Source organism: Myotis myotis, unplaced genomic scaffold, assembly GCF_014108235.1.
Source record: "Myotis myotis isolate mMyoMyo1 unplaced genomic scaffold, mMyoMyo1.p scaffold_m19_p_6, whole genome shotgun sequence".
NCBI classification, from domain to species: domain Eukaryota; kingdom Metazoa; phylum Chordata; class Mammalia; order Chiroptera; family Vespertilionidae; genus Myotis; species Myotis myotis.
The window spans coordinates 58,570,913-58,582,783 of NW_023416368.1; the positions used below are offsets into that span (position 1 = coordinate 58,570,913).

At 45.5% G+C, this 11,871-nt stretch overlaps 1 protein-coding gene across 1 annotated transcript; it reads right to left on the bottom strand.

Annotated features, from left to right (window-relative positions):
- Positions 1–3,123: 3,123 nt before the first annotated feature.
- Positions 3,124–11,438, bottom strand: SFRP2 (secreted frizzled related protein 2). Its single transcript, XM_036315166.1, has 3 exons — positions 10,648–11,438; positions 8,433–8,513; positions 3,124–4,295 (listed from the first exon to the last, which is right to left on the bottom strand). The coding sequence occupies exons 1-3, from the start codon at positions 11,144–11,146 to the stop codon at positions 3,991–3,993; spliced, it is 885 nt and encodes a 294-aa protein (XP_036171059.1). The 5' UTR covers positions 11,147–11,438; the 3' UTR covers positions 3,124–3,990.
- Positions 11,439–11,871: the final 433 nt, after the last annotated feature.

Below are 11,871 nucleotides of genomic sequence, written 5' to 3' on the forward strand. Positions count from 1 at the left end.
ACTATTGCTTGCTAATGCCTAGGTCACACTCCATGGGTGGGGAATGTCCCACCCGCAGGCCATAGGCCTTATGTGTAAGGCCCATGAAATAATTTGTTGGCCCTGCCAAGGCATTAGGGATGAGTTAATTCAATGTTTGACCAAATAGAGCAGGCTAATTTTTAAGTTGATAATTTTGTATAGCCTGCAAATGATGTTATAAATATCCAAATAGCCCTTGGCAGAAAAAAGGTTCCCCACTCCTGCCTGATACTGTGAGGTTCTTGAGAGTAGCCATGTATTGGTCATTGTTGGGACCTCATCACTAAGGGTAAGCACTCTATACAGATTACTGAATAAATACATCAATGACCATAGTTGGTGCTCAGTAAATCTTTGCTGAGTTAATGAGTTAGTTTGTACTTGTACAGTCTGTTTCAAAGGTGAAAAGCACATTATTCCACAATGCAGATGCAGTGACTGCACAAAGGGGTACATATGACTGGATTTGCTTTTCATGGTGACCCCCTCCCTCCATCAAGAATATTGTAAAGAAGAGTTAAAAGCTAAAAAATCCAGGCTAGCTATCATTTGATGAGAGAAGAGACGGTGACGAATGGAGGGCACTATTAGACAAAATGGATCCTTTTCAACCCTGTGAAATTCAGTATGCTGACTTGTGCATGTGCACAGAGCCTCTGCTCTTTGTACGCTTAGGAAATGCTGCCCCCCAAAACTCTTACAGATTTGTTGTTATACAAAAACTCATTTCTCAAGTTATTTAGGAAAAGGAAGAGGAATGACATGCATAGTAGATTTGTATTTTTCATATCTTTTAACTTTTCTGTTTAGGCTGATCCCCTATTTGGGGCATTTTAGCAATTTATGAACAGGTCAAAAATCATGTTAGGAAACTCAGAAACCCAATGTCTTCTGATTATTTGCTTCCTTTCTCTAGTAATGAATGACATTCAGGTTTTCATCTACCTGCAGGAGAAATCTGATAGTTGCAAGTATAAATAAGAATAAAATCATGATTAATTCAAGAATAAATGAGCTTTATATATTTGAATCATCATGCAAAACAAAACGATAAAACAATGTGAAAAATTAAACAAAAACCTAGCTGCTTTCCCCACGCTTGCCTCATTGTCTCCTAGCCTTGTCAAAGATGCGACTGGAGCCGGAACCGGTTTGGCTCAGTGGATAGAGCGTCGGCCTGCGGACTGAAAGGTCCCGGGTTCGATTCCGGTCAAGGGCATGTACCTGGGTTGCGGGCACATCCCCAGTAGGAGATGTGCAGGAGGCAGCTGATCGATGTTTCTCTCTCATCGATGTTTCTAACTCTCTATCTCTCTCCCTTCCTCTCTGTAAAAAATCAATAAAATATATTAAAAAAAAAAAAAAAGATGCGACTGGAAAGTCCAAAGGGAGGCACATATGGCAGGAGGCAGATACTGGAGGGATGTCTCAACTGCTAACTCCTGAACACCTGATTGAAGGAGGCTCTGCCTGGCATGGGCTTGCTCTCCACAGCTGAAAGTTTTGCATCCCATTATATGGGCATGTCACTTTGGCTTGTTTGGGAAAGGAGCAGATAGGTCAGTTTCTTCCAAATCGTCTCTTTTCAGTAGATTTTCAGTTGATGCATTGTACATAGTTTCCCCCTTCTAATCTCTAAATCCTTGGTTTATTGTTTCCTTTCTTTGGTAGTTTATCTTCTCTTTCTCTTTTGCCTTTTCCAGTGTCCCTGGTTTCCTGTTCTAAATGTTTAAAATGAGCTGGCCTTGCTCCATGAGTGTCTCCCCTCTCTAGTCTGGTCCATATGTGCCTTGTAGGAAGAGGGAGGGTTGTGTCTTGAGTTTGTGGATTCAGATGAGAAACAGAATCAAGTGGCAAGCCAGAGAAAAATGAAAGGGGCTAATAAAATGGTGCAGCCCAGGCTATGGGCTATGGTATTGATTTTTGGTGCCAGAAGAACTTGAAGAGCTATAGAGAGGTCATGGATGTATATGTTCAGGAAACTTTTAAAGTAAATTGATAACATGCCATCAGATAAAGGCTTCACATGAAGACCACTAAAAATTGCAGATTTTCTGGGATATTCTTGCCCTCATTGCCTATACTTACACTTCATATAATTAGCAATTACAGGTATATAATTGTAATCATGATTACTTATGTTCTTTCTCTCCCTCATGTAAACTCTATAAGAACAAGGATTAAAGTAAGTATCCCTGGCACTTAGAACAGGGCCAGGCACATAGCAGATGCCCAGTAAATACTTGTTGAATAAGTGAGTGCCACCACGTTTCTAAAACCCACTTCCAGGTAGAATAGAAGATAGAACTTGTCCTTTGAAAGGCCCGAGTTTCAGCTCTGCCCCTCTGAGCCATGCTCTCCAACCCTTAGGAGCCTGTCTCCTCACGTATTTAATAGAATTTCTCTGGAGGCTCCCAAATAATGAAGTATTTGGATGGGCATTTTATGGATGTCTGTCCTTTTTTAAAAAAATATTTTTATTGATTTCAGAGAGGAAGATAGAAACATCAATGACGAGAATCACTGACTGGCTGCTTCCTGCACGCCTCCTACTGGGGCTCAAGCACACAATCCGGACATGTGACCTCCAGGTTTATAGGTCGATACTCAGCTACTGAGCAACCCTGGCCAGGCTGCCCTTCTAATGTTAGTTTTTCACCATCCCCTCCCTACCCCGTCTTCCAATGGGCACTTCAAATCATGGCTCTTTATCTGAGGGTTAAAGTGGGGAAGGAACTAACAATTGTTGCCATGGTTACTCTTTTTCATTATGAAAATCTCTGGAAATGGAAAGGGCAACAGTAGAGGCCATGAACCTTTGGATTTAGAGCCGTGTTGCCACAGGGCTGCAGCTGAACTGCTGAGAAGGGGCGAGAGCAGGAAAGTTCTCTGCAGAGGCTGCCAATCTCTGCCTCCCTGCAGGGTCCAGTGTAAAAATCTGTACAAATGAGATGTGAGGCTCAGGCGGGAGCCCAGTGCCGCCACGGGGAGACACTTTCTGTGTCACTTAAGAGACAGATACTTCAAACTGTGGGAAGGCTGGATCTCAGGAGGAGGCGACCACTCTTATACAACTCCTTCTACTAAAAAGACCACGACAAGTAGGTAGAACAGGGTGTAAAGTTTATATACAAGAATATAATGTTTATCTGAAATATTTACAATGTTGGTTAAAGCAATATTTTTACAACTTTTTCAGGTCAACTACTATTATATTACAGGTAAGCTACAATGGTTTCATTTGCAACAATAAGAAAAAATGTTTTAAACAAAGCTTAAAGAACTCAGGTCAATTACAAAATGTGTCTGTTGTGCCCTTTATTGGAAGAAACCGTGCTATGATGGTTAATGTGCTTTTTATAAATGGAAGTACTCTACCTGGAAATGCAATGTGTGCTGCAGTTAAGTTCACGAGGGTGTAAAATGAGAAGTGAATGGTTACACCACTTAGGCGCTGAGTCTTAGGCCTCAGGCCGGAGCTGAGAGATGTTGAGATAACAGCCAGCTTTATCTCAACCTGGTTTGTGACCCACAACACTTTGGGCCACATACCAAAATGAAGTTATTTGTATGTTATGGCAACCTCAGCAGAAAGTGAAAATCAGGTGACCCAAACTGGAAAAAATGAGAATCAGACCCAAGTCACAGTTGCATCTACTCAAAACTAGCTTTAAAGTGAGCTATTTTAAAACTTCATAAAAATATGCATGGTTTTATTACTTTGAATATTTCTACAATACTCGGGTGGGTTTTCCTTTATGTGAAAATAGGTATCCATTCCTGAGGCCTCTGACGGCCTTATAACTCAGGAAATGCTGGGGGTGCAAATGTGCAAAAGGTAGGGATGCTGCTCAGGCTGGGGCCGGAGCTGCAGGGACTGTGCTTGGGACAGGAGAGCCGAGGCCTCCGGGTGGGTGTGGTCAGCCGAGCCCTGGGGCTGGCCTGTCGGAAGCAAACCGGACGCCCCAACTAGCACTGCAGCTTGCGGATGCTGCGGGAGATGCGCTTGAACTCTCTCTGCCCCTTCTGCCACCGCTTCACGGAGGTGATCACCAGCTCCCCGCCCAGTTTCTGTCCCATGACCAGGTAGGGCGCATTGATGTCATTCATCTCCTCGCAGGTGCACTGCAAGCTGTCTTTGAGCCACAGCACCGACTTCTTCAGGTCCCTTTCGGACACCCCGTTCAGCTTGTAAATGGTCTTGCTCTTGGTCTCCAGGATGATTTTCGTATCTCTGTTGATGTAGGTTATCTCCTTCACTTTTATTTTCAGTGCTACCAAGAGGGGATGGAATCACTCCAGTTATAATGAGGGAATACAGGATAGATTGGGAGCTCCCCTCGCCCCATTCTACTGCTTGTTGGTGTGACCAGGAGTGGGGCACGGAGGAAGAGCTTCCTCGAGCTGAGGGACTGTCAGGGGCTGTGCGAAGGGGGGTGGGAGCTGGGGGCAGCAGGTGCTCCATTTCCAAAAAGTCAAAGGGCCCTAGCTGGTTTGGCTCAGTGGATAGGGCGTTAGCCTGTGGACTAAAGGTTCCTAGGTTTGATTCTGGCCAAGGGCACATGCCTGGGTTGCGGGATTGATCCCCCCCAGAAGGGGAAGTGCAAGAGGTAGCCAGTCAATGATTCTCTCTCATCATTGATGTTTCTATCTCTCTACCTCTCTCCCTTCCTCTCTGAAATCAATATATATATATATATATATATATATATATATATATATATATATATATATATATAAAAGCCTCAAAGGGTTTGCCTTGTACTTTGTTTCAAATCAAAACTCCTTCTGTGAGACTCAATTACTTTCCTAGTCCGACTAGTGTTTGTGTGTAGGTCACACGTGGTTTGTGCTCTGCTCTCAACAAAGGACTTCCCCTGTTGGAAACGTCAGCATGAAAAGAAATGCCTGACTCTTAGGTGAAATGTGATCTTCTGTGGCTGTAAACTTTAAACTCAATTAATTAGGGCGGATAGGTTTTTGGACAAACCTGTAAGGAAATTATATCACACAATCATTGTTTTCTAAAGAATAGACTAAGGGGAAGGAGAGATGATCTTACAGCTGCATTTGATTTGGTAAAGTAACTCGGAGAAAAATATCCAAGACTCTTTTTAAGAGCACATGTTTAGCTGTAAAAGTGTTTTTCTGAAGACCTCATCCTCATATGCTATCATTTGCCTGTCCAAGGCCAGGGCGTTTACAGATCATGTATGTACTGTTTCCAAAATGGATATTGGACTCATTAGAATGCTAAGACCAAAAGTAAGTGGTTTACATAAAAGACACATTTTATAGTCATAAACAGCATGCTTTGGGACAGAAAACCCTGCAGACATACATGGTGGAAATACATTTCAAGAATCCATGAAGGCAGAGAAAGGACAGAATTTTAAGGTTGGAAGAAATCATCCAGTTAAAAATCTCTTGCTGGCACACGAAGAAGCAGCATTCCAGAGAAATGTAGTGACTTACACGAGGTCACCCAGTTAGGTAGTGCCCTGGCTGAGTCGAGTTTTCAGAATGCCGGTTCCCAAACCTCCTATAACACCAGTGTGGTCTCATAAGGCAACTTCCAGTTTCTTGCCCTGGTTGGAGCATTAACTCACCCAACTGAATGTGTCCTAAGACCCTTGGTGCCATTGACAACTGTTCCGTTTAGATATGTACAAGTCTACCGTCCTGACTTTGACAGCGTTTGAGTCATCGTTGAAATCAGTAATAGAAGAAGAGTATTGTGTGTATGTGAGCATCGCTGCTTCGGTGGTTTCTTTCTATCTCAGAAAGAGCATTTGACTAAGATTTTTTTTGTTTGTTTTTTGTTTTTTTGCAACTGGAAAATGACCAAAGCTCAGCCAGGTAAATCAAGGATATGATGACTTAGTCAACCATGTTTTTGTCTGATACACATCTGAACCATACCACTGAGTTCTCAGGGTTTATGAGACGTCTATCATGAAATAAGTCACATGTTCCTGTGGCCTCTGTATGAGGGGTGGGGGTGAGGACGACATATGGTGAGAGCAGTGATTAACTGTTGCCTGGGAGCCTCGTCTATAGTACAGTTAGAGCATGTGTGAATTTCGCCTGGTCAAATTTAACATTCTTGAGCTCCAAACATTAAAAAAAATCATCACTTTGACCCAGAGGAACATTTATCACTCATGCTTCTCTAGCTTTAAAATAGCCAACATTGCAAGAGATTACCCCGGGGAAACATTAGGCCCTTCCTCCCTGGATTTTCATCTGGGACCAAATATAGGGAATTAAAGTCCCAGAATCACGTTTCCTGCCCTGGAAGATGAGAACGGGGATACGGGAGTGATCATCACCATCTGATTCAACAATAGGTTGTATGCAAAAGCAGATGGTTGGGCCTTTCTTTCTTCACCAGTACTTTTAGCTCTGTAGTAGGGTTGGAGACCATTTTTCTACATTTCCCCTGCACTTCAGGTGTGCAATGGGGAAAGAGTGTGATGTTAAATACATCAGATTTTTACACTTGTTCCTTCTACCATTCTATTACTTCCCCAAAGTACAGAGGCGATAGAGAATGCTGCTTATAAACCAGGGGTATAGAATCTACTTCCTGTAGGGTAGGTTCATTAGCCCTTTTGGGACAAAATGAATGTGGGGAAACAGAAAACAAAGCTTGTGAGGTATCTACATGTGTGGGACTTTAAATGTAATGATTTCTATGTTGTCTTGAAAGGCTTTTTCCTCTAAGAAGAGAGAACACTAGCACTAATTCCCCACCCCCCTCATTTTTTTGGCCCAATCTTGACAGAGCATCCTTAGGAAGGTCTTGTGTGTGTCTCCTAAATTGACTGTTTTGGAGCCCCATAATATAACCGACATTTTCATGGAAGTCAGGAGGGAGATCTGGATTAAATCTAGTGCAAAGGACATAGCTGTCAGAAGATGTTTTATGTAAGTTTTAATATATATTTTATTAAAATTATATTTTCCTCTCTTGCCCTTAATCATATCTGGTAGCGTAAAGCTAGGAACTGTGTTGATTAAGAGCCTGGAGATTTGGGATTGCTGCCGCCCACATGCCAGGCCTTGAGAGCTGTATATATTTGAATTTAGACATATGACATACGACCATCCCACCTGTGGCTCTTGCTGAGGGGGAGGACTGGTCGGGACAGAGTTGCCGCCTTTCTTTGTCCCTTCCTTGGCATGGGGCTCTTCTCCTAAAGCTGTGTCTCTGGTTGTTCTCAGCTAAGGGTAAACCCAGGACACCTTCTGGGAGAGACTTGGGGTTATATGGAGCAGGGTTAGGAGTATCTCAGAGTTTCAGGGACCCGACCAAACCTGAGATTTCTGGGAGGGCAATTCTCAACAGTGGGAGCTGGAGTGACTTCTCTCAGTCTCAAGTACTTTGTTGAGGATGTAGAATTAGTAATACAGACCTGTTAGAGGCCACTATTGTTTGATAGAGCAGGGATCACATCTGTTTACCAGTGAGTTTAGCCTTCTGCCTCAATGAATGCTTCTAAGGGGCACCAACTACTTAAACACATCCAAAGGTGCCTGCTTTGGGAATGGGATGAAGGCTAGATTGCCCCAGGCGTCTGAGTGAAGTTCTTGGCCAGTCCCAGCTTTGAACTTGGCATTGACCCTGTGTCTAGCTGGGCTCCTCCCTCACCCTGAAGGCCTGAGGACAGCAGATAAGGTGCTGATTGAGTCCTGTGTGGACGGTGTCCAACCCTCTTCCCTCTTTTAATATTCTCCTAAGGGTAGTGATTTACACTCTATGGAACTTGAGTAACACATCACACATTATTTATTGTCCCCAAGCACCATGTCCTCAGGGATTGTTCATGTTTCTTGCCTAGTAAATTCCTGAGCTTTCTTTCTTTCTTTCTTTCTTTCTTTCTTTTTTTTTTTTTTTTTAATTTAAGGAATCCCTCCTCCAATTATTAGCCAGTGTCTTGGATATAGTCACTGATGGTTATGAATAAAATAAGAATATTTTAGTTTGGCGCTGGACTAAATTCGTATTTGTGGCCAACTTAATGCCTTCAGTGTGTGTGGCTGGGGCTAATATTTACATGGTTCCATCCCTGCTGCACATGTCAAGTGTCGGAAAGACCCCATGGCCCAGGATAAAGCTTGTTGGCAAGAAAAAGCCCAAGTGAAATGAAAATATGCCATTGAAAATTAATAATCTGAATAATTCTCATTAATTGATTATTGCTTAGCAGAACAATAAAACTCATCTGAAAAGATACAACTCATTATAAGATTTTTACATAGGGAGGAAACTAGGCTAGAGCCAAGTTGATGATTTTAGGAAAGGTGCACGGACGGTGTTGGTATTTTACATCTTCATGATTTGCACCTTAAGTTTTACTGGTAAATAAAACTTTTGAATGTTTTGTTGGCGGTGGTGTATTACTTACCAAAATCATTTTTACAAAGAGTTTCCATGATGTCGTTGTCATCCTCGTTTTTATTTTTGCAGGCTTCACAGACCTTTGGAGCTAGAAAGGTGAACATTGAGTAAGTTTGCTTAAAAGGGAACAGCAGGTGGCGTTTGTAAACAACTCAAAGGGGCTTACCCAGGCAAGGGTGGCGGGACCCCAGCTTCTGTCTCCTTTAAAAAAGAAGGATCAGGCGTTCGTTCCTAAGCAAGTCTCCATGCTTCCCATTTTTTGATGGACAAAAATGCCCATGTGCTCTGTTTAATACATGGTGAATCCCAAAGAAAAAGGGCGCTTGGGGCAGAGTGTGCAGGCTTTTTAGTTCTTCCTCCCCACCTCTGGGACAAACTCAGTCTCTGAAAAAGTTGTTCCCAAAGCCTCTCTGAGGAGAAAGCACCAGAAGACTCTTGAGAGATTTTTGGGAAACAAACCACAAACGATGGCCAAAAGACTGTCTTTCTCGGCCGCAGGACACCAGTGCAACCGGGTCTCCGTGGTAGAGCTCTATGTCTCAGGAGAGGCATTTCAAGATATTTTGAAGACTGCACAGGCGAAGGTGGCTAGGGGGGTAAGGGTCACCCAGGGGCTCTTTCCCACCGTGGAAACACCCTGGGAAGCACAACAGCCTGCTCTAACCGGGTCTGTGTCACCTGCAGCTTCCTGCCAGGTTTGTGCTCCAGTAGAGCAACATTTATTTCATTTTTATCTTTGTCCCTTGGGGAAGGTTCTTCTTGCTCCTCTTTGTTTCAAATTCTCAAAAACAAACCCATAAAACAAAAACCAGCCAACGAAACTAGGAAGCAGCTTTTCCTGAAGCTTACCAACACTGAAGCCAACTGCCTCTGGGGTCTGACCCCACCTAGGAATGTGCAGGAGCACAAAGATCAGAGAGCCTCCTGAAGGCTCTTCTAAAACAGTTTGATTTCCTGGGAAAAGGAAAAAAAAAAAAGAAGAAAGAACATTTCTCCATTTATAAATGTTCTGTCTTTAAAACTTAGGTGAAATTTGATTTTCATTACTATTAAATTGAATGTTCATAGAAAAAAAAACTTACCGTGATTCACGACAGAACAGTTATTTATCAAATTAGAAAAATGGCAGAGCCCATTTTGAAGACCTCTAAACGTTTATTTTGAAGAGAGAAAGTGGCTTTGGGAGAAAGGTAGTGTATAATGTTGGTGTTGATAGTGGAAAGAAATAAACAAAAGCGACACACATAAAACTGCCCTTACCTCCCCTCACTCAAACAAAAGGAAACATTTCCAATTAGGAGCTCTAGGAATGTACATAAAATGCTACTAACCTGTATTGGTCGGTCTGTGGTGTATGTTGGACAAATGTTTGAAATATGCCAAACATTTGCAATAAATTAGAAATCTAACCAATAAGATGACTGCACACTCATGGTGCCTGCCAGGAAAGATTGCTAAGCAACTTTGCGTTTTCTTTAACTAATGATGGCTGTAGGAAAACAATTAGAGATTGAAAGGGGGATGCTGCTGGAGCCCTGAGAGGGATTGGAAGCCCCCTTTCCCTCCCAGGGGGGACCTAAGTCAGCGCAGACTCACTGTGATGTTTTGCTTTCAGGAAGACTATCAAGAGCCCATGAGGTTTTCATTGCTTTGATGGGTTTTGCACAGGAACTCCCCCTGTTTTCTAAAAACTTGGGAAACTCCTTTTTTGCATGGCTAATTAAAACCACTCGTAAGATAAAAGCTGATTTGTGATAGAAAATGATTCCTGGAGGTTCCTTTTATGCCCCTTCCCTTAGACACCTGAGCAGTTGTAACCAATGCTCAATTTTCAACAGGCAGAGCCAGATGCTCACCAGCTCCTCCACACAGACCCACTTCCAAGCCCTCCACTCCTGGAAGCAAAAACAATTTTATATCATAAGGAAAAGATGCCGTTCAGTGATACATTTTCTTTTCTTTTGTAACTGTCCCTGAGAAAGGTATAACTGGAATAACTCGGGAGGAGAATAAGAGGCGTGTGTGTGTGTGTGTGTGTGTGTGTGTGTGTGTGTGTATCTAAAATTTGTCACAATGACACACCATGGCAAGGAGAGCGTGCGCCCCGCTATTCCCTGGCACCGCAGGAGGGGACGCATCGGGATGTGGGGCGGGGACCTCGGAATTTCCTCCGGAAAAGTCTTAGAAAAGCTCAGAGGGAGGGAATAAAGGGGAAGGCTTACCCTCTTCGGTGGCCGGCAGGAGGTGGTCGCTGCTAGCGAGGGGGATGCAGAGGTCGTTGTCCTGGGGGAAACGATCACACTCGAGCATGTCGGGCCAGGGGAAGCCGAAGGCGGACATGACTGGAGCGCAGCGGTCCTTCACCTGCACACAGAGCGAGTGGCAGGGCTGGATGATTTCGTCCAGGTCATCGAGGCACACCGGGGCAAAGAGCGAGCACAGGAACTTCTTGGTGTCCGGGTGGCACTGCTTCATGACCAGGGGGATCCAGGCGCCCGCCTGCTCCAGCACCTCCTTCATGGTCTCGTGGCCCAGCAGGTTGGGCAGCCGCATGTTCTGGTACTCGATGCCGTGGCACAGCTGCAGGTTGGCCGGGATGGGCTTGCAGTTGCTGCGCTTGTAGGAGAAGTCGGGCTGCCCGAAGAACAGCCCGCGCGCCGTGCCCAAGCAGCAGTGCGAGGCGAGCACCAGCAGCAGCAGCGAGCCGGGGCCCTGCGGCATCGTGGGCGCGCGACCCCGGGGGCGGGAGGAGCGGAGCGGAGCGGAGCGGGGGAAGCGCGAGGCGGCCGCGGCCGGAGCGGGTCCCGGGCCCGCTGCTCGCCCGCTCGCTCGGCGCGGCTCGGGGCCTGGAAAGTGGGCGGCGGGCCGGCTGGAGCGCGCAGAGGCCGGGCGCGGGCAGGACTGCGCGGGCGAGGACCTCTCCGCTCGGCTTCGTGCTGCAAGTCCGGGCTCAGCTCCGGGGGCTCCGACCCGGGGGAGCAGTGTGTGCAACTGCTGGGGCCCAGCCAGAGTTTTCTTGGCCTTTTTAATGCAAATCTGGAGGCGGGGGGAGCAAGGGAGGAGCCAGCGGAGAGTAATCTGAGGAGGGTTGGTCACTACTCACTTGGTCTGGGTTTTCCTTTGAGAATGCCCCTCTTGCGCTCCCTGGAAGGAAATTCTGGCTGCCCCCACAACCCCCTAAAGGTGCGGCCGAGCGCGCGCTCACGGATTGCTTACCACAAACAAATAGACCAGCCTGGCAGCTGCGCCCCAACAGTGAGCGTGCGGGGCGCGGGCTGCGAGAGATCGGGGGACCCCGGGGACTCGATGGGCGGCCTTGCCTCCAGGTCCCGGCGGAAATGCACTCAGCCCCCCCTCCTCGGAGGATGCTGTCTCCCCACCCTCCCTCGCGAGGCCCCGACCAGGGTTTGTTTGACCCCCATCCTGAAGTTTCTGTTCTGACCCGG

Coding starts and splice junctions, on each gene's coding strand:
- SFRP2 (XM_036315166.1), bottom strand. CDS start 11,146: ATGCCGCAGGGCCCCGGCTCGCTGCTGCTGCTGGTGCTCGCCTCGCAC. Junction 8,514..10,647: donor CCTGCCGGCCACCGAAGAGG/GTAAGCCTTCCC, acceptor TCACCTTTCTAG/CTCCAAAGGTCTGTGAAGCC. Junction 4,296..8,432: donor TCTTTGTAAAAATGATTTTG/GTAAGTAATACA, acceptor CCCTCTTGGTAG/CACTGAAAATAAAAGTGAAG.